General features: G+C 48.4%; 1 protein-coding gene across 3 annotated transcripts; it reads left to right on the top strand.

Moving 5' to 3' along the window:
- The first annotated feature begins 62 nt into the window (after positions 1 to 62).
- Positions 63 to 27,415, top strand: LOC144121058 (uncharacterized). 3 transcript variants are annotated; one of them, XM_077653986.1, is made up of 7 exons: positions 63 to 227; positions 8,965 to 9,288; positions 9,581 to 10,018; positions 18,044 to 18,086; positions 18,356 to 19,963; positions 22,534 to 22,566; positions 24,190 to 27,415. In XM_077653986.1, exons 1-7 carry the CDS (start codon positions 69 to 71, stop codon positions 24,267 to 24,269), a joined length of 2,685 nt encoding a protein of 894 aa, XP_077510112.1. In that variant the 5' UTR covers positions 63 to 68; the 3' UTR covers positions 24,270 to 27,415. The 3 variants fall into 3 exon arrangements, with proteins under 3 accessions (XP_077510112.1, XP_077510114.1, XP_077510115.1); XM_077653989.1 differs by lacking the exon at positions 63 to 227 and adding an exon at positions 603 to 961; XM_077653988.1 differs by lacking the exon at positions 8,965 to 9,288.
- Positions 27,416 to 27,981: the final 566 nt, after the last annotated feature.

Raw genomic sequence — 27,981 nt, 5'->3', positions numbered from 1 at the left:
TAGAGCAGTTTACAAATGATGAGACTTTCAGCCAATCATGAGGCAGCTTTTACTTCGGCGTATTCAAGATGGCAGCATGTTCCGAGCAGGAGATAGACGGGATCCTATCGACGGATTTACGCTCAAATTTTCCCGTTTCTCCTGCGCCGATTCCGAACAGTGAAGTGATCTCTAAGCATTCACGGACCAGGGAACGTAGCCTATCAAAGAAGGTCTCCAACAACGAGGTACAGTCCCACAGTTATTCTTTATTTGGTGGGTGTGTTTTGAGAAATTGTAGAGCTCAGAAGCAGGGTAGGCTTATGGGTTTTAGGCTTAAATCTGGAATTTAACCCAAAACTGCGCCTGGATCCGCGCAATTTTGGCCACTTTCGCACGCTAGCGGCCGTCCTCAGTGCCTTGGTGTGGTGCTGCCCGAGCGTTAACGCGTTCCGATACCAGCTGAGCGTTTTAAGCCGACGTTGATGTGGAGGGACCACCACTCCTGATCTCCCGAGTCATCGTATGGTTGCATCGTATTCCGTCATGCTTAGTTTTGGTCACGCCGAGAGACGAAAACGAGCGTGGTTTTTGCGCCGCGTACAGTTTCTCGCCCCACATTCGGTGAGTACGCGCGCTCAAAGGGTCAGCAGTCGCTTTGTACTGCGCGAGATAAACTACTGGGCTTTTCTTTTCCTTATCGCTGTGTGCGCCCAGCGAGCGAGGTGACATTGGACGGTGCGGGCCGGATCGGCGTGTTGTGCGTAGCCTTTCCGCATTCGCGAGCACTGCAGCAGCACTGCAAGTGCCGGCAGGCAGGTGTCACCAGCCTGGTCTAGGATGCCACGCGCGGTTCGCGCATCCAGCGAGGCAGGTCCGCATCCGTAGCGGCGGCGTGCCTGCAGTGATAGGCGCCGTCGTGGGTGTGTGCGGTTGTCGTCTGCCCGAGCACCGGCGGCTTACGTGGTGTGATGATGCCCGGGTATGTGCAACAAATCGTCTGTCTGGAACTCGTCTCGCCCGTGATTTGTGTAGGCCTAGCTAATTGACGAGCGCCATAATCTTTTGCCGAAATCTTGGCCATTCTCTTTCTGCATCTTCGCCGGCTACGCAACGACGCCCAGGAGCCACGGCGTCGCCCCACATTTTTTTTCTCGCCTTCCGCCGCAGTGGTGTGCGATGCCGTAGTAGCGGTCCGGTCACTCCCACGTGCTCGTTACCCATGTCGAGAAAAAAAAACGGAGAAATGCGAAAAAAGCGGAGGCTGACCCTGATAATGCATTACTTTTCGGGAAGCTAGGAAAGCAGTATTTCCCGGCCGGTGTTGAATTTTTTTTTTGTCAAAACCTGCCCCCGTTTTAAGTTTTCGTCTTTTTTTTTTTCTTGCGTATGTCACCCATTCAGTTATTCAGAAACCTCGCCGACCTGCTTAGGCTTTCTGCGCGTGACCGCAGGCTTTTTTTTTTTTTTTTTCCGTTTCATCACGCGTTTTCGAGATTGCTGTACCGCGCCGCTTGGGATCAGGCATGGATTCATGTCGAGGTAGCGTGAAGAATCTGCTGTCTGTATTGCGGTGTCCGACTGCCGTTCGCCACCCACCGATCCAGCGATTGGGCCCGGGTAAGCGAGAGAGAAAAAAAAACAAGGAGCTGTATTCAGTGGTGAGGTACTACACCTTATCTTTATCTTTGTAAATCACTTTAAGGCCTTGGGCGGGGGCCGTGCAGCAAGCAACCGATAGGCCGATCGCCACCGCCCGGCTGCACAGTCGAAAGCGAAGTCTTTGGAGTCGTCCACATCCCGTGCCAACTGTCTGCTGCCGCTTGTTCGGCAATATACGGCCACGTCGGCCTGCCGGCGCCTGGTTTTCGAAGCCGCGGGTCGCATTTTTGGCCGCCAGCCTCCTCCTTTTCATTTTTTTTTTTCTGGTCGTTTCCTCGCCTTCTCTTTTCCGTTTTTCCCCGAGCGTCGAAGTGCTTTCCTCTTAGCCTTGCATTGTGTGCCCTGCTCGGTGCCGGCTCCTGAGAGGCGGCGTTTTTTAATTTTTTTTTTTCGAGGCGCCGGCAGCGGTGGGGTGAGGGGAGATGCTTTACGAACGAAAGAAGTGTATTACACTACCCGGCGCGGGAAGCTTGCACTTACTGGACTTCGCGTTGCGATTGAAAAGAGTTGGGTGTAGTCGCCTGTGTTTGATGCGCTTTTTTTGACAATTGGGTTAAGGAGCTCTGCATCGTGGGGGAAGCCACACCGGAGTCGCACTTAGCCGAAGGTGAAAGTGCATCGTCTGAGCTTCTTCCGATTTAGCGAGGATAATGCGTTCTTCTTTTTTTTTGCCATTTTTGGTGAGGGTCAACGCCAGGAAATGTAAAGGTGTGTTTCTGCATATGCAAAAACTGTCTCAGTGCAGACCACAAGGCTTGTGAGGGAATGTGGAGAATTTAAGTTCTTTTTCGCCGTGCACTGCCTGTTTTGGCCACCAGTTACGTCGGTGTGGCATTATCGCAGCAAAGTGTAGCGGGGGGGGGGGGGGGGGGGGGCGAATATTTCTGTCAAAGAAAGGAAGTGTCTGCAGCTGAGGGCAGCAGTGTGTGAATATTTTTGCTTCTTGAGTCCACCCTGCCCTCGTGTTGAAGCTTTTAAAAATGTGCTCCAACCTGCTACTTGAAGCATGGAATCTGCTGTAAGCTCTGTGCGAGCTGTACTTAACATCACTGGAATTATACAGATTGTGTGCGGTTGCCTGGACTTGCATTTGTGGACTTGTGTTGCACATACTGTGCAACTAAATTACTATTTGAAAAACGGCCGCGCAAAAGAGCGCTTTTGCACTTTTCTTCTATTTTCATTTTGTTCAGTAGTGCTCACTACTGAACAGTAGGTTGAAGGGAATTACCTTGTATTTTGCAGAAGTTTCAGATTCAGAGAGTGTAGGTGTATATGATGGGTGTGGCTAGTAGTTCAGCATGCTCGGAGAATTCACTTTTCTTCCTTCTCTAATGTTTCCTTTCGAGCTAACAGGGAAATAATTGAGTGCACATTTACTGTGCCGTGGCCAGAGATGGCTGTGTGTGCTAACTTCGCAGTCAAGTTTTCAGGCATTCAATCATTTGTATATCATTCAATGTTTGTGCCACATATTGTCAGTATTTGAGTGTCTGTGAACTTGTCTTTTAGCTGCCTTTATTGCTGTAACCACTTGTTTTTTACATGATGGCATAAGGCTCCTGGTATGCACAAAATCCAGTGTTGGTGTTGAGCGAAAAATGTGGATTGGTCGAAAAGGTGGCTACATCGCACATCGAGCAGCAGATTTGAAGAGCAATTAAAATATTAAGCTAATGATTAGAAGGCTGCAACATGACCCAAATGTTATTAGGACATGTAAATATAAAGTAAATTGCGCGGGGTTGCGAGTCAAGACACGCTACTGCTAGGCCCTGCAGGTATGAACATACCGGCGGCTTGGTGAAACTGAGGCGTTATGTCTGTCGTGTGATCTTTCACATAATGATTGGGATAATGCAAGGGAAAACAGTGTCCATGTCTGTGTGGGCAAAAGGAACCTCTGATGGGACTCACTAACACTGTCGCGTCAGCTTGGGTGTCCCACAAATTTGTTTTTCGTTCCTTTGGTATTTTCCGAGAGTGTACAGCTTGGTTTGTATTCTAATGTTTTCTTGTCATTACGTTTAGTTGTGCAGATTTGTGGTAAGAAGCGCCCATTACAGATAGGGTTTAGCTGGTATCGCACTAAGTATGCACAGAATCCAACTTTGCCTCGTGCTATCATTTCAGGTCTGTCATATCTATTGGTTGTGAAAGTATGTGGTTTCACATTGATGGCCAAGATAGCCTTGAGGATATAAGAGTATTCTCTGAAATGAGTGAGCTGTGGCCAGTGTATCTTATTATTGGGGGGATGCTTATCTGATCCGGAGTTCCCGAGTTCGAACCCAACCGCGGCGGCTGCGTTTTTATGGAAGAAAAACGCTAAGGCGCCCGTGTGCTGTGCGATGTCAGTGCACGTTAAAGATCCCCAGGTGGTCGAAATTGTTCCGGAGCCCTCCACTACGGCACCTATTCTTCCTTTCTTCTTTCACTCTCTCCTATATCCCTTCCCTTACGCCATGGTTCAGGTGTCCAAAGATATGAGACAGATACTGCGCCATTTCCTTTCCCCAAAAAACCAATTAAAAAAAATCTTATAGTTCATCAAGTGAGTGCTCACAAAAGTGTGCACAGCACTGAGGTTTATGAATATTCTTTGAGTATTAAATTCCCGTGCTTCTTTGCATACTTTTTTTTTTGCTTCGCAAGTGTATTGAGTAAAGTCCGCAAATCCCAGGCTGTTGCCTGCTTATTTCTTGTGCTATTCATGCTCTGTTTTGGGTTTTTAAACACACGAAGAGGCTTTTAAATGTAGGGGTAATATTGGTGGTTCCATGAGAAGTGGGGAAAGCTTGAAGCATCATAAGGTGAAATGACTTAGGGTGGATGGATCTCTGTACTCCGTGTTTGAAGATTTCCAACTTTAATCTGTTGTAACAAGTGTAATGCTGTTTGAGCCTCCCCGTGCACACGAGCACACACACCTACTTTCACACTCTGTCTCACGCACTCTCTCTCTCTATTTCTCTTGATTTCAGTTTTCAGTCACTGTTGGCTGCTTTTGTGTGTTTGTATGTGTGAATTTGATTACCAGAGTAAGGTAACAATAGCTCCCATGGGTGTGAATGTTTCTTCTCTCTTTCTAATATCCCTCTGGGGGTTGCAGCAGAAAACTAGTTCTACTGCACAGCTGTTAGGTGCATGCATATGCTGTATGAGGTCCTCACAAAAATGACTGTGCTAGCAGATATGTGGCCAAATGTGAGCGTACAGGTAGAAAACGGTGTAAAGAGAACACTCGAGCCTGTGGCAATATGGGCTGTTCTGAGCACGAGCGCCTTTCCAGTTTTAGGAGCAGCAAGAATTTTAAGAATGGCGCCTCCAATTTCAGAGGCGGTATATGTATCGAACAAGCGGTTTAGTGTACATAGCTCCCGCACAGCTTTCTAAAGCAGACAGCATGGCACACCAGTGTTTAGAACAGTCGTAAGCATTTGATCGGCCCGCATTGCCGCAGGGTTGTGTGCTTCCTTTCATATTGCTTCTACTTGTACGTCGGGTTATGTTTTTGCATCATAAAGGGCACTTCACTAGCAGAAATTCATCAGATTTTTCAGGCATGCAGTATTAATGCCTTGACAGGGAAACGCGTGTGGGTTTGGAAAACCGAGCTGCATACTGGCGGGACAGATGTGCAAAATGCATAACAAACCGATCAGCCTAGCGCATCCACCACAGATAACAATCTGTGCTATATTCTCATGTCATATTCATGATGATAGGCACATTCAGCTGGGCAATATTGCTGAATGGTCCTGCATCTCAGTAGGATATGTGCACAGTATTGTTCACGAGCAGTTGGGCTATTGAAAGACGTACATACTGTTTGCTGAGGCAGCCCACTGAAGGGGCCTGATGCAGAGGCATTGGTATCTAGGTGGGCTGCTGGAAAAAGTGTTTGAACAGGCATGGCAGCTGAGTAATTTCGCGCATGTTAAAGAACACGAGCTAGACTAACGGGCTGCCACGGTGGCCCAGTGGTTATTGCGCTCGGCTGTTGACCCGAAAGACGCGGGTTCGATCCCAGCTGCGACGGTCCAATTTCGATGGAGGCAAAATTCTAGAGGCCCGTGTACTGTGCGATGTCAGTGCACGTTAAAGAACCCCAGGTGGTCGAAATTTCCGCAGACCTTCACTACCGTGTCCCTCATAGCCTGAGTTGCTTTGGGACGTTAAACCCCCATAAACCAAACCAAACGAGCTAGACTAAATTAATCTAGAGTGCTCCACTACGTCGTCTCTCGTAGCTCCTGTGCAGCCTTGTTGGGAAGTTAAACCCCGCATGCCACCATATGTTCGAAAGTAGCGCGTGCTGGTGGCATGCTGTTGTGTATCGGTACAATCTCCTGCGGAGTAAGCAAATTTTTTCCATGCGAGCTCTTGTTACCTTGCTTTGAATCTTCCTCGTATATCTGAATAAGCCCCTCATCTTCCTGTCTTTTTCTCATAAGTGTAGAGGTAACTTTTACAGCGAGAGCTCTTAACTGCTTGTTCCTGGGTTTCATGTCGTAGTCGTCGCCGTAACCAGTGGGTGCGTTGCCATGGTAACTACTTGGAGGGTGGATACAGCAGAAGGAGGGTATGGTGAGAGTGGAGAAATGCATAACCGGTGGGTGGTTAGCACTGGAACCATCCAGATAGTGGTTATTGTAGGAGGAGAGTATGGTGGGAGCATAGGAAAGTGTATCTGGAGGGTGGTTACTACGGGAACAGTCTGGAAGGTGGTTAGGGTAGGAGGTGGGTGTGGCGAGAGTGTAAGAAGGCGTGACAAGTGGGTGGTTACCACGGGAACCACACATGGGGTAGTTACCCTGGGAGGAGAGGGGGTTACTGTGGGTGGAGGAGGGTATGGTGAAAACGTAGGAACTCTTAATCAGAGGGTGCTTACCAAGGGAGGAAGAAGATATATGGCGAGTGTGCAAGGCGCAAGGAGGGTGGTTGCCTTGAAAGGGGGAGGGTATGATGAGAGCATAGGAATGCCTAACCGTAGAGCAGTTACCATCGGGAACCATCTGGAGAGTGGTTGTCAAGGAAGAGGGAGAGTAGGATGGTAGAGTAAGAGTGTAGGAATGTAGCACAGTTCATCTGCGGCAACTGCAGCGAAACATGCTGCCCAAGGAGCGGTTAATTGGTGGCGCTGCACGCCTTGAGCGGCAGGTAGGAGTCAAAAAATGTGCTTGTGTGGAAAACTAAAAATGGCGCTCTAGTACTGTACATATGAGAAGTCACTCTCACATTCTCTACCGCAACATATCGGGAAATATTAAGACCTTAACAGCTGTCGCTGAATCTTGCATTACAGTGGTAACCATCCTGTGAATTTTTTTTCTCAGTACCAATACGTACAAATAACGACTATAGGGGCTGCTAAAAATTTTTTAAAGAGACGCGGAAGGCTAATAGAAGTTGGCCTGTACATCCGGATAGGGTACTTTTTCTAATTGCAAACAGGCCACTCTACTTCAAACGCAGCTTTTATAAGCTATGAGAGACAAAAAACAAAATACTGGTGTTGCCCTCACCAAATGATTTCGCAAGAAAATGCATGTGTTAGCACAGATTTTTTTGGGTGCGGATCCCAGAGGCTATGTTGCACCACCATTCACTTCCAAACAGTGGCAACCCGTCCTTTTCCATTAGAATGTCATGAATTTAAATGGATTGTAGGAAGATGTGGAAATCAATTTTCTTGGTGATAGATGCGTCGTTTGCTGCCGGGCAAATGTCAGCATAGCCAGAAAGAGCCAGAATATCAATTTTCACTAAGACGAATAATCGTGTAGAGTTGTTCTCAGTGTTCCTTAATGGGTCCCAATGAACGTAAACTAGAATATTCTATTTTGACGGCAGCAGGAAATAACGCCACTGTTTAATACAGAACAGAAGTGATAGACACAGAACACTGGTTGAAAGCAAAGAAAACTTGTGTGCCTCTCACATTGTTTGAAATACAAAACTCCTACTTTGTATTATCTTTGCACAAATTCTGCAGTTGCATGGCTCTGCCTGTAGGCTGGAACTAGTTTATCGCATAGATAGCTGTAGTGACCCAGTTTTTGCATGATTGATATGCTCTTGCATATTACTGCAGTCTGCTATGCGAGCATGGCATTCACTATTCAGGGCTGCAATCAATTTGGAAGTGGTAACTGCCATGAAAATTTCTGCCCATGGAATCCTTTTATTGGGCCTGCATTCAAGCCCTTTTTCCTGTGCTGCACAAATTATTCAGTTGCTCTCTGCAGGGATTCAAAACTCCATTAGCCTTTCAGGCTGTATTAAAACCTTGTTCTTTCTGCAAGGCGAGAGGGAAAATAAGTTATCAACCAGTCTGTCTAGAGAACTGTTTATTTCACTTCGGTTTCATCCATGTAAATTTAGACTGTCAGCAAAGACTGTCTAATGCACTGCAGCAAAGCTGCTGCATTAGACATGCAGCAGCTGTCATGGCTGGGAAGTCGGGTGTATCATGTTTGATGAAACCCTGCTTTCTGAAAAACTTGAGCTGTTGTTGATTATCCGTGATGTTCATGTTGCTGCTTGTGGAGTTTAAGACTTCACCACAGCGCATGGCTTTTTTTGGCTGCGTTTTCATTGCCCCTTCAATTTTGTGGGCGTTTTGCTCTGATGAACTGCAGCATTTTAGACAGCAATTTTTTCATTGCCTTGCAGTTGCCCAGCTAGAGATGAATAAAAAAAAAGAAGCTGCTAGTATTAGCCAGTTATTCATGAGGGTGATGCTTAAAGATGCATAGAAACTGGATCGGGCGCCGTAACATCAGGTTCAGATTTGTCTCCTTGATGAGGAGTGGTTCTAATGGTAGTGTTGAATAATTTTGTGAGGAGCCTGACTGTACTGAGCAGCGTTGATTCATGCTCAAAGCTGTGAGGTGTCTGTAGGTATTGGGGGCGAGAGCAAGGTCAGACATTTAGAATACGGGGCTGAAAAAAATACTAAAACCATTCTTTTTTTCCCCTTACGCTGCTAGGAGTCACACCTAGCGTTCATTGGGATGATAATTGAACTTTTCTTCAACAAGCTTACCGATTGTTTGCTCGACGATTACAAGTTGCTAGCCTCACCAGCGTTCTAGGTGTGATCATGGTGCTGCTTTTTAAGCCTTTCTCTCGTGGGAAGACCCTACATCTGCCCGAGGGATGTTTACATCCTAATTTATTACTCAATGTGAGGGGGACACTGGACATTGGCACTGAGCATCCGGACTGGTGCTTTTGAGGTATACATGCTGCGTCTGCTGTTGTAGACATTCAGAGTGTGCAGAGTCAGAGCAGGGTGTTTCTACCTGTGCTGTGCAGAGGCTAAGCAGTAGCAGCAGTGGCAGCAGGAGTGGCGGCGTGGCGAAGGGGCCGTCCCAGCAGTGGCGGGAGGAGGGTGGGGAGCAGGACATTACCAAGCTCTCGGACGACGCCTTTGAGAGCGTGCTGCGGGAGCTGGTGGAGTGCAAGCCACAGGCGCGCTCAAGCTCACTGGTGCGCAGCCTGCGCCGCGAGGTGCGCGACCAGGAGGAGCTGTTTGATGGCTCGCGGCACACGCTGCCCCTGCTCTCCTCGTCTGCCTCTTCCGGAGGGCACCACCAGCCGCGCCACCACCACAGGCCGGGTGGCTCTGTCTCGCTCCAGGTGTGTGCCACGTTGGCCCTTCTGTGGCTGTCATTCTTAACGAGGAGGGTTAAGAAGCACCGTGCAGGTGATTGAAGGCATTATTGGGCAGGGAGCTGTCATATCTTTATAGTGACAAGGGATAAGCTAAGTTCTGGTGAGCACGTACGGAACCTCTTCATTGCTTTAGATGTGCTGCATAAAAGAGCGCCACAAGAAACGCATTGCAGCGGCTCATTTTGATAATTGACTCGTGGCTTTGTGCCAGTGCTCTGTTACAAAGCAGCGACATATGTTGTCTTTCTTGGCCTAGGACCTGGCCAGCTCTCCCATGCCGTCGTCCAGTCTGGCACGGCCCCGTGGGGGAGGTGTGCCGAACCCAGCGGGCCGCGGAATGAGGCAGGTGACAGGATCACGCCTCGTGGAAACCCGCGTGGGACGCCTCGACCACAACAGTGAAGCGTCAGCAGGCGGCGGGGGTGGCGGTGGTGAAGCATCGCGTGCAGCAGCGGCCGCCGCTGACGAAGACAAGTCAAGCGCGGCAGCAGCTGCTGCGTTTTGTCGAGTTGACGAGCCCTCCTCAGTCAAGATGCCCCTTCTGGTCAGGCCTAAAGTTGACCTGGAACTGGTGACCATGAAGAATGGCAGCATCTTTGCCAACGATGACAACGAGGTGGCGGCACAGGACCACTCTGCCACCCGCCGCATCACTGCTACATTTGACCATCACCACACCTTCATCACAGCAAAGGTGCGAAAATATGTGTTAACTGGTCCTGCCAGTGATGAGGGGCGGGAAAAGTTGAATTCATATAATTTGTTATTCCAGGCCTCATTTTGCCTATATTCCAGCACGTAACTTCTTGTAGTGGAACTATGGGATCAGTTAAAGTAGTCAGTCCCTTTAATGAGCATTGGATATGGTGAGACCGTATAGACCAGAATCAAGAGCCGCTCTCGGGCGCGACCATTTTCCACCGACTGGCGCGCCGCGGTGCGGGCGTTTCACTGGGGACTGCGGGTCTGCAGCAGCTCCGCTTGCCGCGCCTGCATATAGCAGTGAATTACTGCCCTGCGGGCGCTATAAAAACCTTGCCCAGCATACTTCCACAGCGTGGTTGTATTGCAGGAAGTCTTGGCGTTATCAAAAGGATAAAAATTGATGACGTTTAGTTCGGCATTCACGATAATTGTGCCGGCGCTTAGCACGTACTCGCGCTTATATTGCTACCGTCTTGGCGCTCCATCGCAAAGAAAGAATTTTTTGGTCAGTATCAAGCATTATGTGCACAGCTAGCATGCAATTCCAGCTCTAATGCGCTCTTAATCCTTCCTGCCGGCCATAAAGCACCCACCACAAATAGGGATTTCTTGCCGCCAGCTACGTGGTGCGCCAGTTACATCAGCAATTGTTGTGAGCTCAACTGACTGGCAGGGCTAACAGAAAACAGTTTTAGTCATAATTTATGATATCTGGTGCACAAAAACGTATTTTGAATCAATATTGAATCAATTGAATCAATATTGAAAGGCTGAATCAATATCGGCAGGGATGCCAGCTTTCACTAATTCTGCGGCCTGAAGTCGCGTTTATTTTATTCGGAAGCTCTTGGCGCGTGTGACAGTGTCGTGTGGCCACTTGGCCAAGTGTCACACAATGTAATAAAATCGTGCATATATTGCTGTGGTTCAAGCAAGTACCAACAGCAGAGAGATACTACGGTCAGCCCTTAACGTGCCCATCCCTCTGGGATAGACATGGAAATAGCAACTTAAATTCGTAGCGGTCGTGCTTACGTCCCCGTGCACGAAATGTGTTTAATGGAAACAAGAGCAAGCTCAGCGCACTGATGTCGAAGATGTACTGGCGATTGAAAACGCGCTTCGCCTGGACAAACTTCGGTCTGCAGCTGGCCGATCCCGTTACAGCTTGCTCATCACTCCACCATCGAGTCAAATCAATAAATATACATCCTGATGCATAAAATTATCATAGATGGAAGCGTACGTAAAACACGGCGACAAACGACACGCCAGCGCAAAATGTGCTTGTAAGTACCTGTTTCGAATCCGCACCCTACCTGGTTGACTACCCTCGGATATGTGTGTAACTAAATGTGTCAGATAACCGTGAAACGGCCTGGGGAAATTTGAGTAGTGATGCATAGAGCGCATCAGCGACGGAAGCGAAGAACGCGTAAACACTCATTCTACGCGCCGCCGGAGCGACCCGCCCACAGTCCAACGTTCCGCGCGCGCCGACAGATGGCGACTGGTGTCGAGAGTAGGAGCGCTCCAACAGCCTGCGTGCGAGGGTAAAAGAATCTGGTCTATAAAAGAGTAAGAATAAATTGCCTCTGCCCACATCATTGCAGTGGAATGGGAGGTCACAGCCTGAGGTCACAGCTTTCAGGTGGGCTTGGTTGACCTGTAAGCGTGAAAGAGTAACACACTTGTGAAAGTAGTCACATTGCACTTTCACTCCACTGTAAGAACTCTTGAGTATGCAGTAAAACCTCGGTACTTTGAACTCGTTTAATTCAACATCCTGGATAATTCAGAGTTTGTGCAATCCTGTAACTTCTAGTGTAAATTTTACCAGGTAATTCGAACCGGCGGCCTGCACCAGCCTGGTTAATTTGAAGAGCTGGGCTGTTATGCGTAAGTGAAGCTGATTTCGCCGCAACCCTGGTAAAGTGATAGCTGTTCAGAGCCAGGAGGCAATGTCGATTGTTGATAGGGGAAGTGGCCCAGCCCCAGTACTCCCAGAACAAAAAACAGCTCGCAGTATGGCTTGCAAATCGTTGAAGAGTGTACCTCCAGAAGAGAAGGCTTGCATCACTGCAACGCAGCGAGGGATACCGCTTTGTGTCACGTGCTCTCAGTGCTTTGTCAAGGCAGTGCCTAGCAGTTTGCGGGTATTGAAGTACAGTTAAACCTGGATGTAACGAACCTCCATATAGTGAATTCCTCTATGTAACGAAGTTTAATTCCCCAGCGCCGCCCCCATTGAAGTGCGTGTATTGGAGACCTCCATGTAACGAATGCGCAGCGGCGGTTGACTTTGATATAACGAACTCGCTAAGCCGACCATCTGTTAGCTCGTGCTGAATTACGAAATTTGGGCAAAAATTTCACGACGATAAAGCACGAATTGACATGAGAGGAACGCCAACGATTGCAACGAGCGGCCGCAGATGACTCAACGCGTCGTGCTGGATTCCAGCGCCGCCGGCGCATCTCGGTTGCTTTTGCTTTTGGAACGCCATACCACGTGGCACTACAACAGTTTGTGCTCAAAAGCAGTGAAAGATGATAGGGCATAGCAAAAACGAAATGGCACAAGCAGTGCGCACCAATCATCGCTGCATGGTACGTTGCTCGCATGATTCTGGTGCTGATAACTCTTGCGCGTCGGTACTGGGGACAGCTGAGAGAGCCAGCTACACAAGGCAAAGAGTCCGTTTCCTGGGGCAACAACGGCGATCAGACCGAGAGAGGGAACATGCAGGAAGAAGCATGTGCCTCCGCGGCCGGTCTGCGATTGCTCGCTCTCTTCTAGCTCGACCGGTGCCCCCACCTCTCCCACTCTTCCCACCCCACTCGTGCTGCAGTTGCCGCAGCAGAGGAGGCAGTGGCGGCTGCGGCAGTCGCACTATCAGCGTGATCGCGGAACGGTTCTCCGTGTTTACGACTTCGAGTACTGGGGAAAGTAAACATCTTCAAGGTGACATCACCTACATTTATTTATTTTGGTTTCCGTTCTGCATTGTTCTTTCAAATCTTCTTGCAAAAACTGCATGTAATGAGAACCTGGATGTAAGGAAAAATCCCTGACATTTTTCAACTCCGTTGTATCCAGGTTTAGCTGTGCCACCCACCCCTAGCAGGGTTGGTGCGTATCCCGTTGTGTGACAGTTCTTGCTCTGTTCCATGGACGGGTGGACTACACGCCAGGCCAGCTTTTTGTTGTGGGCTGCGATTAGAGGGTTAAAGTTAAACTTCCTGCCCTCCTTCTGATGGGATGGCCGGTTTGGGCTAGTCGGTTGCTCCTCGCGAGCGGTGAATGATGATGGCACGCTGGCCGGTGATCGAATATACGGCGGTTAGCGGTACGAAGAGCGCTTCGGTTCTTCGTCCGCTCGTCTGGCGACATGTTGCCGGTTGGGGCAGCAATTCGAACTTCTTAAGACAAAACTTCTTTATTAAAGACGGGATTGATAAAAAACAGGCATATAAGCAAAAGGCTGATAAAAAAGGGACATCGGCGCCGTGGGTTTCTAACTTAACAGTCAAGTTAACAAGATCAAATCATTCAATAAAGGTAGCTCGTTTTTGTAACAAAATTTTTTTCCTGGATCCCATTTCAGAGCACAGCTCTTAGGCGCCCATTCCTGGCTTTTGCGTCGTCATTGTTATCGTTGGCAAAACGGGCAGAACTGTAAAACAAGGCTTAAAGCACGGTGAAGGATGAAAGTAAGGTGATAAGGGAGGGCATTGCGATGGGAGGGGGAAATGTGGAAGCATAAAATGGAAAGTGGATGAGGAGGGTACGGCGGGGACAGGTGAAATGGGTCCTGCTCGGTTTGGACCAGCTGTTGCGTAATGAGTTTCTCAGACAGCAGTCATGTTTAGAATGTGCACCGCATTAGCCTATGCAAAAGTGACTGTGGTGGATGCGATAGAAGACAGATAACACAGCAGAACCTTAATTTCAGGCAGCACGCATTGGAGGGTTTGTGAAAAACAATGCACTGCCTTGCCGAAGTTAGGCGATATCTAGTGCAAAGATTGCGGGCCCCTTAAGTTTTGAACATGTGAGTGGCTCATCGTTCGAACCACTGTAAGATTACAACAAAATTGCTAGCCACAACTCGAGTCAGCCATGAACCGGCAGTTGAACCATCAATCAGCACATACATGGACTACTGTGGGGGCTGTTTGTGGAGTCCACGTCATTTACCATGGCAGTGGGCATGTGCTACTCTGAATGTGTGGGCCACGCACCTTGTGGTCTGCTCCAAACGAAGACACATGCTTTGTGGCTTCAGCTTTCCTCCTTGAAGCAACGAAAGAAGCACATTGCAGCACGCTCTCGCGGGGAGCGGCAAATGCAGGAGAAGACTCCGCAACCAGCCAAGGGTTGCACCGCACCGCTCTAAGGGTTGCACTGGACCGCTCTACACCATTGAGTGTTTGTTCACTGCTACAGTTGAGGCTTTGTTCCACAAAGTGGCAATGCGTTGCATTGTACCCTTAAGGGTAGCTTAAGCACCATCAGTTTTCTACCTCCGTATATTGAAAAATCAAGCTGCACTCAAATTTCTCATTAGGGAGTACCGTAATTGTTAATTTTTTTTTTGCTGTGCTCAGTTAATTCAAAGACCTACTTAAAATGTTTTTCATGGTCGCAATGACTTCAAATCAGTGAGGTTTTACTGTAGTTATACGATAAGGCGCACTTATAACAAACCTAATGGTGGGAAGAGTTGAGTTCGTTGTATCAGATTTCGTAATAAGAGGACTTTGCATGTAACAGCCAAAAATGGTGTCTGAGAGTGCAGTATATCTTACTTTAAAATGACCATTGTGCACGTCTCCTTATTCAAACTAGCCCCTATTACGGTGCTTTCCAAGTTCTCCAGTGCAGTCACATGCTCCTTTCCAATACCCTTGCTACCAGCAAGCTCTTTTACGGAAGTGAAATAACTACAGTTAAACCTGGTTATAACGACATTGAAGGAAGTCCGACATTTTTCGTTACATCTAGGTTTTCGTTCCATGCAGTTTTCACGAGAAGAGTTTAAAGGACACTGCAGAAAGGAATCCAAAATAAGAAATAAATTTAGGCGAAATAACCTTGAAAATGTTGACAGAAAACAGCGTTACTCGAAGTCTTGAACCCAGTGCAACGTTTCGCGATAGCACGACTGCGGCAGCAGCCACCACTACCACCTCCACTGAGGTTTGCACAGCACCACTATGAGTGGGGTGGGGAGGGTGGAGGAGGCGGGGACACCGCAACTGAGCTAGAGGAGAATGCACGTGACCGCGCCGCCGCCGTAGACATGTGACGCCGCAGAGGCATGCGCATCTGCCCGCACGTTCCCTGTTTTGGTCTTCCCTTCTATGTTGCCCCAGGAAACGGACTTCCTACCTTGTGTCGCCGGCACCCTTCGCCGTCCCCGCTACCGGCGCGGGAATCTCGCGAGCAACCGCGCAGCGGCGAAGGCCGTGCACTGCTCGTGTCGTTTCTTTTTTTTTTTTTGCTATGCTCTATTTTTCGCTGCTTTCGAGCATGAACTGTTGCAATGCCACATTATGACGTTCCAAAAGAGAATGTGCCGAATGATGGAGCACGGCGTGTTGTGTCAACTGCAGTCACTCATTGCAATTGGCATCCCTCTCATGTCAGTTTGTGCTTTATTGTCACGAAACTTTGGCATGGTTCTGCCCAATTTCGAGTGCCTCAGCACTAGCTAACAGATAGGTGGCTGAGCCAGTTTGTTTACTAAGGCCAACCGCTGCAACACCTCCGTTACATGGAGGTCTCAAATACGCTCTTCAATGGGGGCTGCGTTTGGGGAAACTTCTTAATATCGAGGAATTCACTACAGTCGCCGACCGATTTTTCTGATTCGAAGGGACCGGAAAAATGGTCCGAATAATCTGAACGGTCCGAAAAATTCATGAACTACAAAAGAATCACTTTATTGAGATCAAATCAGCTTTAAAAAGTCACTGATTTTACCTTGCGGCAAATTTCTCTTGCTGGCGACTGTTTGCGCCTGTATTTATGCCAAAGCTGCAGTTTCGCTTTACACGCTAGACAGCAAGGTCATGGCGTTTTAGTTGAATACTTCCCATGCTTCTTTGACGGACCCGGCGGCAGCGGCGGTGCCATGTTGTCCACAACCCGAGTGTGCATCACATCGCTCGTCAAATACATGCAAAGACAAGGCACTTTTCGTTCAAAACGGCGGAATCGCTGGACGCAGTCACAAAATGGCTAACGGATGCAACTTCGTGAGGACTGAGCGCCGCTCTGTCGACGCGGTCGGAGAAATCCAAGTGACGAAACGGCGAATGGCAACGAACGTATGAGACCCGCCACGCCACGGTGGCTCAGTGGTTAGGCCAGTGATCCAGGGTACCCAGGTTCGAACCCGTCCGCGGCGGCCGTGTTTCAATGGAGGTGAAACGCAAGGGCGCCCATGTGCTTTGCAATGTCAGTGCACGTTAAAGATCCCCAGGTGGTCGAAATTGTTCCATAGCCCTCCACTACAGCACCTACCTTCTTTCCATTCTTCCCTCCTTTATCCCATGTGAGACAGATACTGCGCCATATCCTTTAGCCAAAAACTAATTTTCAATTTTGAACGTATGAGGCAAGTGATAAGGTTGGCGACAAAAGCAAGTTGACAGCGATGACAATCCGGCTGCCACCTTGAAATGTCAGAGATCGCAGGGACTTCTACTGGCAAAAATGAGGTACTGAAAGTATGTCAAGCCAATCCAACTGCAGAGTAAATCCACCTCAATCCAAGATGGCGCCTTTTGCGCACGCGAAAAGCCGATAAGTTGGCTGATTTTGGCCCGCAGGCGACTGAAATTAGTCGGAAAAATCGAACTTTCGGACTTTTAAAGTCCGAAATATTCGTTATGCGCTTCTATGGGGCGACTGACGGTGCCTCATAGAAGTCCGAAATAACAAGTCCGAATTAATTGGAGTCCGAATTACCCGTCGGCTAATGTATATGGAGGCTCATTACATACAGGTTTAACTGTAATCGCGGTGGAAGTATTCACGGCAACTTGTGGTAGGCAGACTTTCTTCAGACTTCCTTCAGATTCAAGTAGTCTTCACATTTCTGGCAGCAAGAGAGTGTTCATGCTTCAGGCATTATTTTGGTCAGTGTACAGCTCTTGATTTCAGCGTCATCGCCTACAGCAACGAAGTCATCCCAGACATCAGGTCGGGCCAGCGATTCATCAATGACACATTGCCACAAATGCACATGCATACGATAACATGGGTGTTAGACAGCATCCTCCATCATTCCTGGGTCCGTAAGCCCTGCCTTGCAATAGCAATTATTTATACACTCAGCTCCATCCAGGTGATCTTATCATTCCACGGCGGGGAGTAGAGAACCGAATTGCAGCTCTGTAAATTACTATTGGCATGCGCTGTTGGCTCGACCTCTCAAAGGTGATTGCAGACTCACAATTTTGCGAGAAATGCCCTAATCCGCAGTTTTTCAGTGAATTTCAGCACTGCAGAAAACTAGGTGCCTTGGGTGTGTGTGCTGCCACACTTGCTGTGTGAATGTTATGCCACTGCTGTAAGTATGTTCGAGAAAAGGGGCATGGAAGCTTGTTTTGCAGCGATAGCTACATTACGGTAGCATTTCGAGCCTTCACCGTGGCGGCGCCGCCACGCTGTCACGTGGTTGGTCACGTGGTGCGGAGCAGCTGCCGACGCCATGGTGGATCACGCGGTTCATCAGGTGGTTGGTCACGTGACCAAGTTCCACTCAGCCAGCTGTATCTATCGCGTCACTCCAGGCTTAACCAGAGCTAAACCACTGCCAATTTTTATTTGACATCTTCGCTATCCAATCAAAGAAGGTCTTTGATGTCTAACTTTAGTGGCGTCTTGAAAATTATGATCGTGAACACCTTATAAGAGGGGCCATTGTTGTTGTCGTGGGAATAATCGCGCATTATTCTGTATAGGCATTGTCACATGAGATTCATATTGCCTCTTTTTCAGGACCTTTGCATGGACAAGGATGGCAGGATGTCAGTCTTTGGAGGTTAGTGAATTTTGCTATCTTTGGGTCAAAGGGGGATACTAAATATAGTGTCAGTTGTTTTACTTGCGCATATTACTGGATGTTTAGTTCCGAGCATGCTGCAAAGATGCAAATTCGGGCATGTTACTTTGCACGTTGCTTTGTCATTTTGCGTACATCCAGTGCAACAATCAGTGCTCTGGAAATTGTTGTGCATTTATTTTCGTATCTGCTGTTTATTGTGTGGTGCGGGTGCTTTTGTGCTTAGTGTGTTTGTTGTATATGCACAGGGGACGCAGGAACTGTGGCCACCTTCACACAAAGCCATAATCGGGATGGGGAGCCACACAGTAACAACGGCTCTTATTCAACACGCAAGACAAAAAAGTCTCGAAACCATGTGGACCCTACAGTAATGGCTGAAGATATGACCGGACATCGTGGCAGTGACTCCATTGACACCCTGTTGGCTTACATCTACTCGGACGACAAGGGCGGTGCACCGAAGAGTTCAAATAGCAACGGAGGTAATGGCATGGCCCCTGGCAATACAGAGAACCGCAAGGGTAAGAACATGCGCAAAGGAGTCACGTCGTCATCGAACTCGAGTGGTGGTACCAAGAACTCCTCCCTGTCGAGTCCACCTCCAGGGCAAACCGAAGAGAAGGAGGTGCAAGAGGGGCTGTCGGAGGATGTTGTCAACAACAACTTCGACTCCTCCCATCGAAGAGCAGTCTTCGAGGACGCCCCACTAGTTGGTGGTGATGGCAACAGCCCCGGTGAGAAGGAGCGCTCTTTCTCGCCGAGCTTCTACTCTGACTACGGCACTGAGACCGAGCCCGCTGGCAGTTACCGTGTGGACCTTTCGTCCTTCTCGGACGTCGACCAGATTCAAGAGTCTGAGTTTAGGCTAGTCACAAAGAAGCAGCGGCGGAGAGCTCAGCTCAAGAAAGCAGCGACGACAGTGTGCGAAAGCTTCCACAGGCCGCTTGGTGGCGGCAGTGCTGGAGCAAGTGGCTGCTTGCCGAGTGCCTTCACCAATGTGAGTGGCAACGGATCGGTTGAGGACTCTGTGCGAAGAGCTGGCGCGCACTCCCTGGAGAGCCTGCCTCAGTCTCAGCCGCATCAGCGAAGTGGCATCGGTCCTCGGAGCATGCGCCACGAGCCCCCCGCCAGCGTGGCGGGGGGCGGGCGCCAGCACAACTACACTGGCTCGGCGCCGCCTTCCGAGCCGTCTTCGCCAGAAAACTCGGACCTGGACAGTGTGCACTCGCTACCCGTGAGCAGTGGCAGCACCAGCGTGGCTGCAGCCGCCACGGCAGTCTTGCAAACATCGTACGCCGACATTGCCCGAATGTCTTGCCGGGCCCGCGCTGGAACTAATGGTGGTGGTGCCGCAGTGAGTTCGACGGCTGCAGAGAACCCAGTGCCTTCGCAACAGCAACAACAGACGCCAGTTCGGCCGACTAGTCAAGGGGCAGAAGCAGCAGTGGCTGTGATGGCACCTGCCACCACTGCGAGTCTAGCAACCGCTGCCGGTGCTGGCAGGCAGGAGGACGTCTCTTCTTCCGGGGAGTGTTTTCAGTCTAGCGGCGACAATGGCCGGTCAAGCCCTGCCGTTGTGCTCATGGACGATGTTGGTGGTCCACCACCTGTGGCACTGGGTGAAATAACTTTTGGTTTTGATGTAAATGAGCAGCTGGTGCGAATGAGTCTGGACAGTCAGTTCCACTGTGTGCCTTCGGGGGGAACTCTCGGGGAACGGGGAGAGCCCGCGCCAGCCCCTGCGGCAGCTGCCGCCCCTGTCACCACTGCTGCTGCCTCGCCCCGCTTTGACGGGCGGCCCGAGGAGCTGGGCAGGTTCAACCACAGGGACGTGGTGGACTTCTTAGACTGGGGTGAGCATTTGTGCTGTTCTTTGTCCTGTTCTTCACAATCTTCCGCTTCTTTCTGTCGGTGCTTATGGTGTGCTGGGGAAATAGATGCTGAAGAGATGTTGCTGGCAGTGACAATGTGGAGCAGAGTCAGTAATTTTTCCAGTACTTGAGCTGGAAAACAGTTGCTTAACCTGTGTAGAAAGCTGGGTTAGCTGCATGTTTGCCTCTTAGTATACAGGTGTCCACAAAAGTTTTGAGAACAGGGAAGCTATGAGCATGCAACTTATTTGTAGCCCAAGCATGCAGTCATGATTCAAATGTTATGCTCTGAATTTTTATGCATGACTCTGAACAGGTTAGCGCACGCCATCAGGTAGCAAGAAATTCAGCTTTATTGTGGATTTTGTGGGCACCAGTGCCTTCTACCACTAGCTGCTCCAGTGGTCAAATTTTAAAACTACCAGTCTTTGCCTCATTGCTAAGAGCAGCATGGCACTTCTGGCAAAATGCAAAGAAAGCTTAATGTATTGTTAATACTTCGGCATTGTGAATGAGCTCGTGCAATTCTTTCCATGTGGTTTGGGCCGCCGCTGTGGCTCAGGGGTTATGGCGCTCGGCTGCTGACTCGAAAGACGCAGGTTCGATCCCGGCCATGGCAGTCGGATTTCAATGGAGGTGAAATTCTGTAGGCCCGTGTACTCTTCGATGTCAGTGCATCTTAAAGAACACTAGGTGGTCAAAATTTCCAGCACCGTTCACTGCGGCATCCCTCATAGCCTGAGTAACTTTGGGGCGTTAACCCCATAAACCTAGTGGTTTGGTAGTCTTAAAATCAACTTCGTGCTTTGAGGGCCTATGCCTGTTACTGTGTCTGTTTCTAGTTGTACTGTTTCAATCTCTTTTTGCTGCACACTATAATTTGGCACATCCGGCAATGATTTTTTGGCTCAATTGATTTTTATGCTTGTTAGAAAAACTAAAACTGATTCAAAAAACCTAGTCAAGACAGTATTTGACCATTTATGGCCACGTTTTCTTCTATAGCTGAGAATAGCCAAACACGCGTAACTACTTGAGTTGTGATTTTTTATAAAAGAGGGCACTAGAAAGTACAGAAGTTCCAAGAATTAAAAGAATTAAGTTGTATGCTGCATTTTTATCTGGGAATTATTGTAGAGCTGCTTGAGATTGCAAGTGATTCGGCGGTTACATTTAACTGCTCATAACGCAAATTTTTTTTTTTGTAGCTGTCAAATGAGATTCGTTTCCTTTTTCCTTCCTGGACCTTCATTTCTTGTGCGAGTGTTATGCTACTATCAGGACGAATTGAGAATGCGAACACACAAATGTCGTATTTTTCTGCTGTGAAGAGACATTGCTTTGCAGTCGGTTCATGAATAGTATCTACTTTATTGGCCGCTTTGCACAGAAACATGAACTATGCTTGTTGTGTGCAATAGCAGAAAGTAGAAAGGGAAAATATTGTGCTTTGTTCATAGGTGCTGTTAGTGTTCTATTTTGGCTTAATGGTACATTGAATTATTCGCGTCTTAAATTTCCCTGACAAAGATGCAGATGTTTTAAATGTGCAGTGTGATTGGTAAGTGTTTGTCTTACTGTGAGGCCATCTGTGTCGACACGCACGGTACCTCTAGGAAGTTGCGTTCTCAGTAAATGTCTTAGCTTGGTCTCCAGAATTTGAGAACTGTACAGACTTCACCAGGTTGTGGTGCACTGTGTCTTATCAGCTGACAGTGTGTGAAAAAGCTGAGCCGACCTCCCTCCTTACCCAAGTGGAAGGCTGGCTATGGGCTGACCCGACACTCCAGGAAATAAGGAAACTGTTGGCAGGCGCCAGAAAATATCATTGTTTCCATACTCTTCATTTTGAAAGGATGTGCTTCGTCTCCCTATTTTGTATGTATTTTCATCGCTTCCAGCTTTCTTGAGTAGTTCAAGAGTGCACATCATCAATAAGTTATTGGAATACAGTTCAGCTCACCAGGTTCCAGGTTCTCACAGTATTTACTGCCTGACATTTCTTTCTGGGTAAAAATAATGGCATTTATTTTTGCGGTTAATAGATTCAGTACTAGTAAATATTCGGGGTGTCAAGCTGGATATTGTTCTGTTTGTGAGGTGATGTAGTGGACTGTAGTTTCAGGAAAACTGTTGTTTGTGTACTGCGCCGTAGTGGTGCTTTTGCCATTAGGTTTTTTTACATTTAATCTTTTCACTCTATGGCGGGCAGTTTGATGTGTGCCTAGGTGTTTTAGGTAATCTGCTGTGGTGTGCGTGTTCTGGGTTTTGCAGTCACAGCGGGAATTGTACGGAGCAGGCTTCAACATTCCAACTCTTCTCTCGTGCTACCTAACAAAAGGAAATGTAGGGAGGCTTGCTGCATTTATGTCGAAGTGTACAAGCAGGACTTATTCGTGCAACTATAAAACGCCTTCATTTTTGCTAGGTAACTCATAAGAGGAGTGCTCCATATTTTTATGACCATGTTGGTACACTGCCTTAGATGATGTGAAGTTCGACTGTTGTGGTAGTGTCTGAAGTATTTGCTGCTACATTTTTTCCATATGCAGAGTGGATGAGAGCCTGCCAGAGCTACGAAAAAGGTAAGCATAATGTGATGCGATTCAATGCATTCCTAGACATATGGATGGAAGATATTGGTTATAAAATTTCCTAAGCCTCTTGTGGGAAGTCTTGACTATTGAACTTGTCATTTTGTATTGTAGCGAAGACACTCACAGATTCGTGCTTCCCTAGAGTAAGCTGAGGCTGGTGCGCCAACACTTGCTTGGTTGTTGCTGATTGAATGATAACGTTCGTAAATTCTTTCAAAATCTACTGTGGCACAGTGCTCTTTAGCTCTTAATTCATGATAAAACTGAAGCCCTTTTGGCTAAGACATTAGTATTCATTTGTTCGATGCTAGCAACAGCTTTTCTTGTGCAGTGGCTTGGGAATAGTCGTAATCACGTCATCTGTGGATTGGCTGTCAAGCCTCTACTCGTGTAACGACTGCACTCTCCTACTTGGCAAGGTGGTAAATGAAAAAAGGACTGTCTGCCACAGGCTAAAAGCGGCCTGCAATACTCGACAGGACTAATATGAGCGTGCTGTCAACGTGTTGACTTTGTTCCATGAACGAACCTCTGCATAGAGCCAAACAGTTGTCTTACTTTCTGCTGTGTCTTGATTGAGGAGCTGTATGTGCAGAAAACTGCTGTACCTTGCATTCTGATGGTCAGCACATAGTTTTCATATAAACACAAAAGTATAGCATCCAACATCATTGCCGACAATACAAATGCAGACGCATGGGCATTTTTTCATCTCACTGCAGGCAAAATGCTAAAGTGTCCTGTGCTGCGTGGCGTTGTTCAGATCAGATTGTTGTTCTTGTTAAACATAAATTCTCTGGATCTTTCTGGCTATGTTGACAGGAGCGGCCGTGTGAATAAGGCGGGCTACGCCTGTATGCAGCAAAGTGCACATTCTTAAAAGGCAGTGCGTCAGTGTAGTCACATCAGGCTGCGCACAGAGCTTTCCCATAGCCTTAACACAAAAGCTTCAGGACTGATAGGAAAGGCATTTGAGTAGCCTGGTTGCATCCTGCTTAGGCACTGGCACTTCCTACTGATTCTTTGTTGCCCGCCATATGTGCCCTGATTCATTTTGTTTAGAAGACAAATTATTTGAATGGTGACCAACTTACTTGTACAGCCTATTGTTCATCTTGGGCAAATCATTGTTGTGCATTCCTAAGGTATGAAACCAGCTTTAAAAAGATGCAATGCCTGTAGTTTCTATTAAGGTCACAAATGGTGCAACGCTCATCGTCAGAAGTTTATGGAACGTGGCTTTGCCAAAACAATGCATCAGAGTTGTAACCCTCAATATTCAGTGGTGTGCTGTTTAATTCAGATGGTGACAATTAATCTGCTTATATTTATTCCAGGATACATTGAAAGACTGGGATGAAATGAAATCTTTTCACCAATATTGCTGTCCGTAAACTACTGGTGTATGCTGCCAGTAAAAATGGATGTCATTCACGATTTCACACCATCCGGTCGATAATTAGCATTTTTAGAGTACCGCCAGGTATGAAACAAGCAAAAGCTTAGTAAGATGATGTACAGGGCAAAAGTTGATGAGAGATCAGGCTGCCACATTGCATTACGTGTTTCACAGTTAATTGATCATGCTGGTTCACCCTTTGTCTGTTGCAGAAGGCTCCTCAGGCACAAAGGCCAAGGTCCTCTACTACTGTGATGCATCGTCTGCTGGCCAGTGGCAACAGAACAGCTAGTTTGTGCGTGTGCACTTGTGTGCGGGTGAAGCCCGAGAAGAGGCAGCGGCGACCCACAGTTCCGCTGACAGTTGATGACGGCGCGTGCGTGGCAGACTTGGTGGTGGCGCTTGACCCACTTCAGCCGTTTTCCTCCCTCTCGGCTCTCTCTCCCTCTGCGGTACTTCATTGCCTCTCACTGGTTCTACGGCATGGCTCTCGTCGCATCTGCAATGTCTTCCGCTGCAGCTGTAAAAAAAAGACAACAGGGCACCCTCCTCCACGTCTGGGCTCTCCATCGACGTTGCCTTTCGTTCACTTCTCCCTCGTTTGACAAAATGAGGCAAGACTGTGAAGCACATAGCAGCTCGTCCATTTTTTTGCACATTCAGCCGCTGCTGCGCTTTTTTGCCCTTGCTGTGAGCTGACTGACGTAGAGATCCCCTCAGCTCAGAGCTGCCGCCTGCCCGCGTGGGACTGATTCTTTTCCCAACTCGCCAACCACGAACACATGCTGCTGCTGCCGCTGACATAAAGCGTCTGCAACTGACCAGTGTGTGCGCTGCACATCCTCGGTTTTGTTTTCTGTGATGCCATTGCAAGGAAAGGTGACGACGTTGACATGTGGCGGTACGGTGTGGCTATGCACAGACTTCTTGCAGGCGAGATGCCACCCTCCTTGTGCTCCATCTTATCAGTGGGAAGGTGAACTGGTGGTAATAAACGTGGGAGTGTGCTGGGTGCAGCGAAGAAGAAAAAAAAAGTGTGCCTGTTGTGCCCTTCCTGCCCCTTCGTGTCTCCTCTGACCCTTGTTGATTGCTGTAGGGACTACAATAAGCTCTTGCTCAGCATCACGCAGACACTCTACTTGAGAATGGTGGTGCCTGACAAACTACAGATTGTTGTTGTTGCTCTCTATTTCTGTTCCCTGAACACCTCTCTCTCCCATTTCCTTTGGTTTGAAAGTGACTGTACTGCTCCTCGAAACATTGAGAGAGCTTGCACATTCTCTTCGAAGGGGCAGGAACTGCAGCATCACGGGTAGGCGTCTCCTAAGGAGCGTGACTTACACAGTGTGGGCAGTGTGTGGACAGTGATGCCCTGGCATACTTTGGTGGCAGACTGCTTAGAAGGATAAATGGGGTGGATAGCTGTGGCTGTGAACGATAGGAGTCATGCAAGAAATCTTAAATTGCTTTGGGGAGGGGGGTTGGCAGAAGGGAGGGGGTATTTGTTGGAATTAGGCGGTGCAGAGAACGAAGTTCCTCTTTGGTTGTTATGTAGGGGGAAAAAAGATGCAAGACCTTTCCTCGGCGTTCTGGAATGGCTCTGTCCTGCCGCGTGATGTGTTGAATGGAGTCACTTTGCGAGTGCGTGCGGGTTTAGCTGTGTGTGCATGTACCTTATACTCTTGCGGCACTTCAGGCGTAATGTCTGCATTTTTTTAATTGTGATTTATTGTCAGCGGACTGCTGCCATAATTCGTCTGTGGGCTTAGGGGGTCAAAATGTCTTTTTGTAGGTGTGGGAAAGTTTGCATTGCATGTGTGACAGGTCTCTCTTGCCTCATCATGATTGGCATAGGGGAAAAAAAACGCTCAAAGCTTTTTTTTTTCTCAATCGTATTCCGTGCTAGTTTTTTGGTGCAAATGTGTTGCTGGTGTGGTCAGGTTGAAGGATGAATGCTTTTTCTTTTTCCATGCCTTCCCGAATGCCGGACTGAGTTTTTATGCACAGGTCAAGCCTGATCCTTTCCTTTTTTCCTGTGCTTGACAACGTTGTGATGACTTTGCCACATTTTAATATTTTTTCTTCTCTATAGAGTCTACTACCAGCGCCATTTTGCAAAGTGGTGTTGCACATTATTTATTATATAATTATTGTTGCCCTAGTTGAAGATGCCACTGGTGGGGCAGTGTGCTTCTTGTAGTGACAATGCACAGGTTTCTCTGGTGGTAACCTGTGATGGAACAAAACGAAGAAAAAAATAGGTCAGGGTAAAAAATCCTTATTCTCCCCTCTGCAGGCACTGTTGTGGGCTGCCCTTATTTGAATTGTGATGAAGAGATGCAGAGACTCTTCCTTTCGGTAACATATCGGAGTGGACTTCTGTTGGCATGGTTCTTCCAATTGCAGCTTGTGCTGTTCGTGGTACTACATCTGCGACAGCCGTGTTTAGAGTGCTCTACTGGGAACAGGTAGCTGGAAGCTGCAGCCACCGGAGAAAGCAGCACAGTTTCCTCCTGGGATCGACTCTGTACTCCCAGAGTTACCAAGAGGAACACGGAAGACTCAGTGTTCCCCGGGTTTATGGAGAGCGAAGTGAGTTTTGGCACCCACCGGCCTTGTTCAGTCTCTCCCTGCACTTGTTTGTTCTTGCAAGTCATTATTTTCGTGGGCATGGAAGAAGCTATGGACTGCCTTGGCTCTGTCGTGTCTGATGCAGAAACAGAGAAGCATAATAGAGTTCTTGTTTTGTTTTGTTTTCAGTGTTGTTTGAGAGAGAGAACGTTAAGCGAGCGTATAAAGTATTCACTAGTCTGCGACGAGGCGATTTAAAGGAGGCACGTCGGCTGATGTGACCTGAAAGTAAAGATAGTACGTAACAGATGCGTGTACACGAGCGCACATCGTGCATTTTTTTTTGACCAGGGGCTCTAATTAGGCCTCTACCGTTATGTCGCGCCTGAAGGCAAGAAGAGAAAGTATGCGCGTTACGCCACTGGCCGGCGTGTTCTGATAAAAAAAACGCAAATTCTGGCCATCCTCCCATTGGATGTGGTGGTTTAAAATTAGACGGAGGCTTTTTCTCCTTTTCTTACACGCCCCACTGCTTTCCTAGCCAAACTTCCGCCTGTTCGCTGAACATTCCACATTCGGAGAGCGCGCACCAGGAGCGCGCTGATGCGCTTGCTGCTGGAGTGTTGGCGTACCCGTAGCGAACGAAGGACGTTGTTCACCGGCGCGCTGTGTACTTCGCCTCGCCCGATGCCAGAGACTTTCTGACGCGATGCGGTTCGTCTCTCGATTGGTTTGGCCTCTTCCGCGCAGCAACGACAGCCCCCCCCCCCCCCCCCCTTTGGCCTCCCCCGTTGCATTTGTGGAGGGGATGAACGGGCCCAAAAAGATAAAAGTGCAATGAAATAAAACAGTTGCTTGAAGAGTTTACGTGCGTGGACGTTTCCTTGCGGCGACACCTGTATATGGCTATTCACTGGGTGAACGGCGTTCCGTGTAGACAAGGACGCCTGCTGCCAAGTGAGGTTTCCTGGGCCGGCCTTAAAGTGACCCTGAAATGATTTCGATGGGCATATTTCAGTGCAGCAGATCTGTAGAGCTGGCCTTTCTGGGTGTTCCAAACTTAAATGCCCTGAGTGGACCTTATAATAGAAATCATTTTTAAAAGTGTGCGCAGTGGCCCACAACCGATAAGGGCGACACCTCTCCGTCATGCGTTCCCTACCTGGATGACGTCAGTGGGCAGACTGGGCGAGCCTTTGCTCTTTGTCCACTGACGTCATCTGGGTAGGGGGTGCGCGGCGGTGAGGTGTCGCCCTAAATCGGTTGCGAGCTAGTCTCTATAGTCGGATACAACTTAAGTCTGCAGAGAAGCTCCGCCCACATTTGCGACCGCCGCACAGAATTGTTGCACGACAAAAAAGTTGCTAAAAAATTTCTCACCTGTCGAGAAGCTAACCACCGCAGGTTCGGTCCCGGCCGCGGCGGTCGAATTT

This window comes from Amblyomma americanum, chromosome 2 (genome assembly GCF_052857255.1).
Source record: "Amblyomma americanum isolate KBUSLIRL-KWMA chromosome 2, ASM5285725v1, whole genome shotgun sequence".
NCBI classification, from domain to species: Eukaryota; Metazoa; Arthropoda; class Arachnida; order Ixodida; family Ixodidae; genus Amblyomma; species Amblyomma americanum.
Note: the sequence above shows the minus strand (reverse complement) of the source record. Positions and strands in the feature narration are given on the sequence as shown.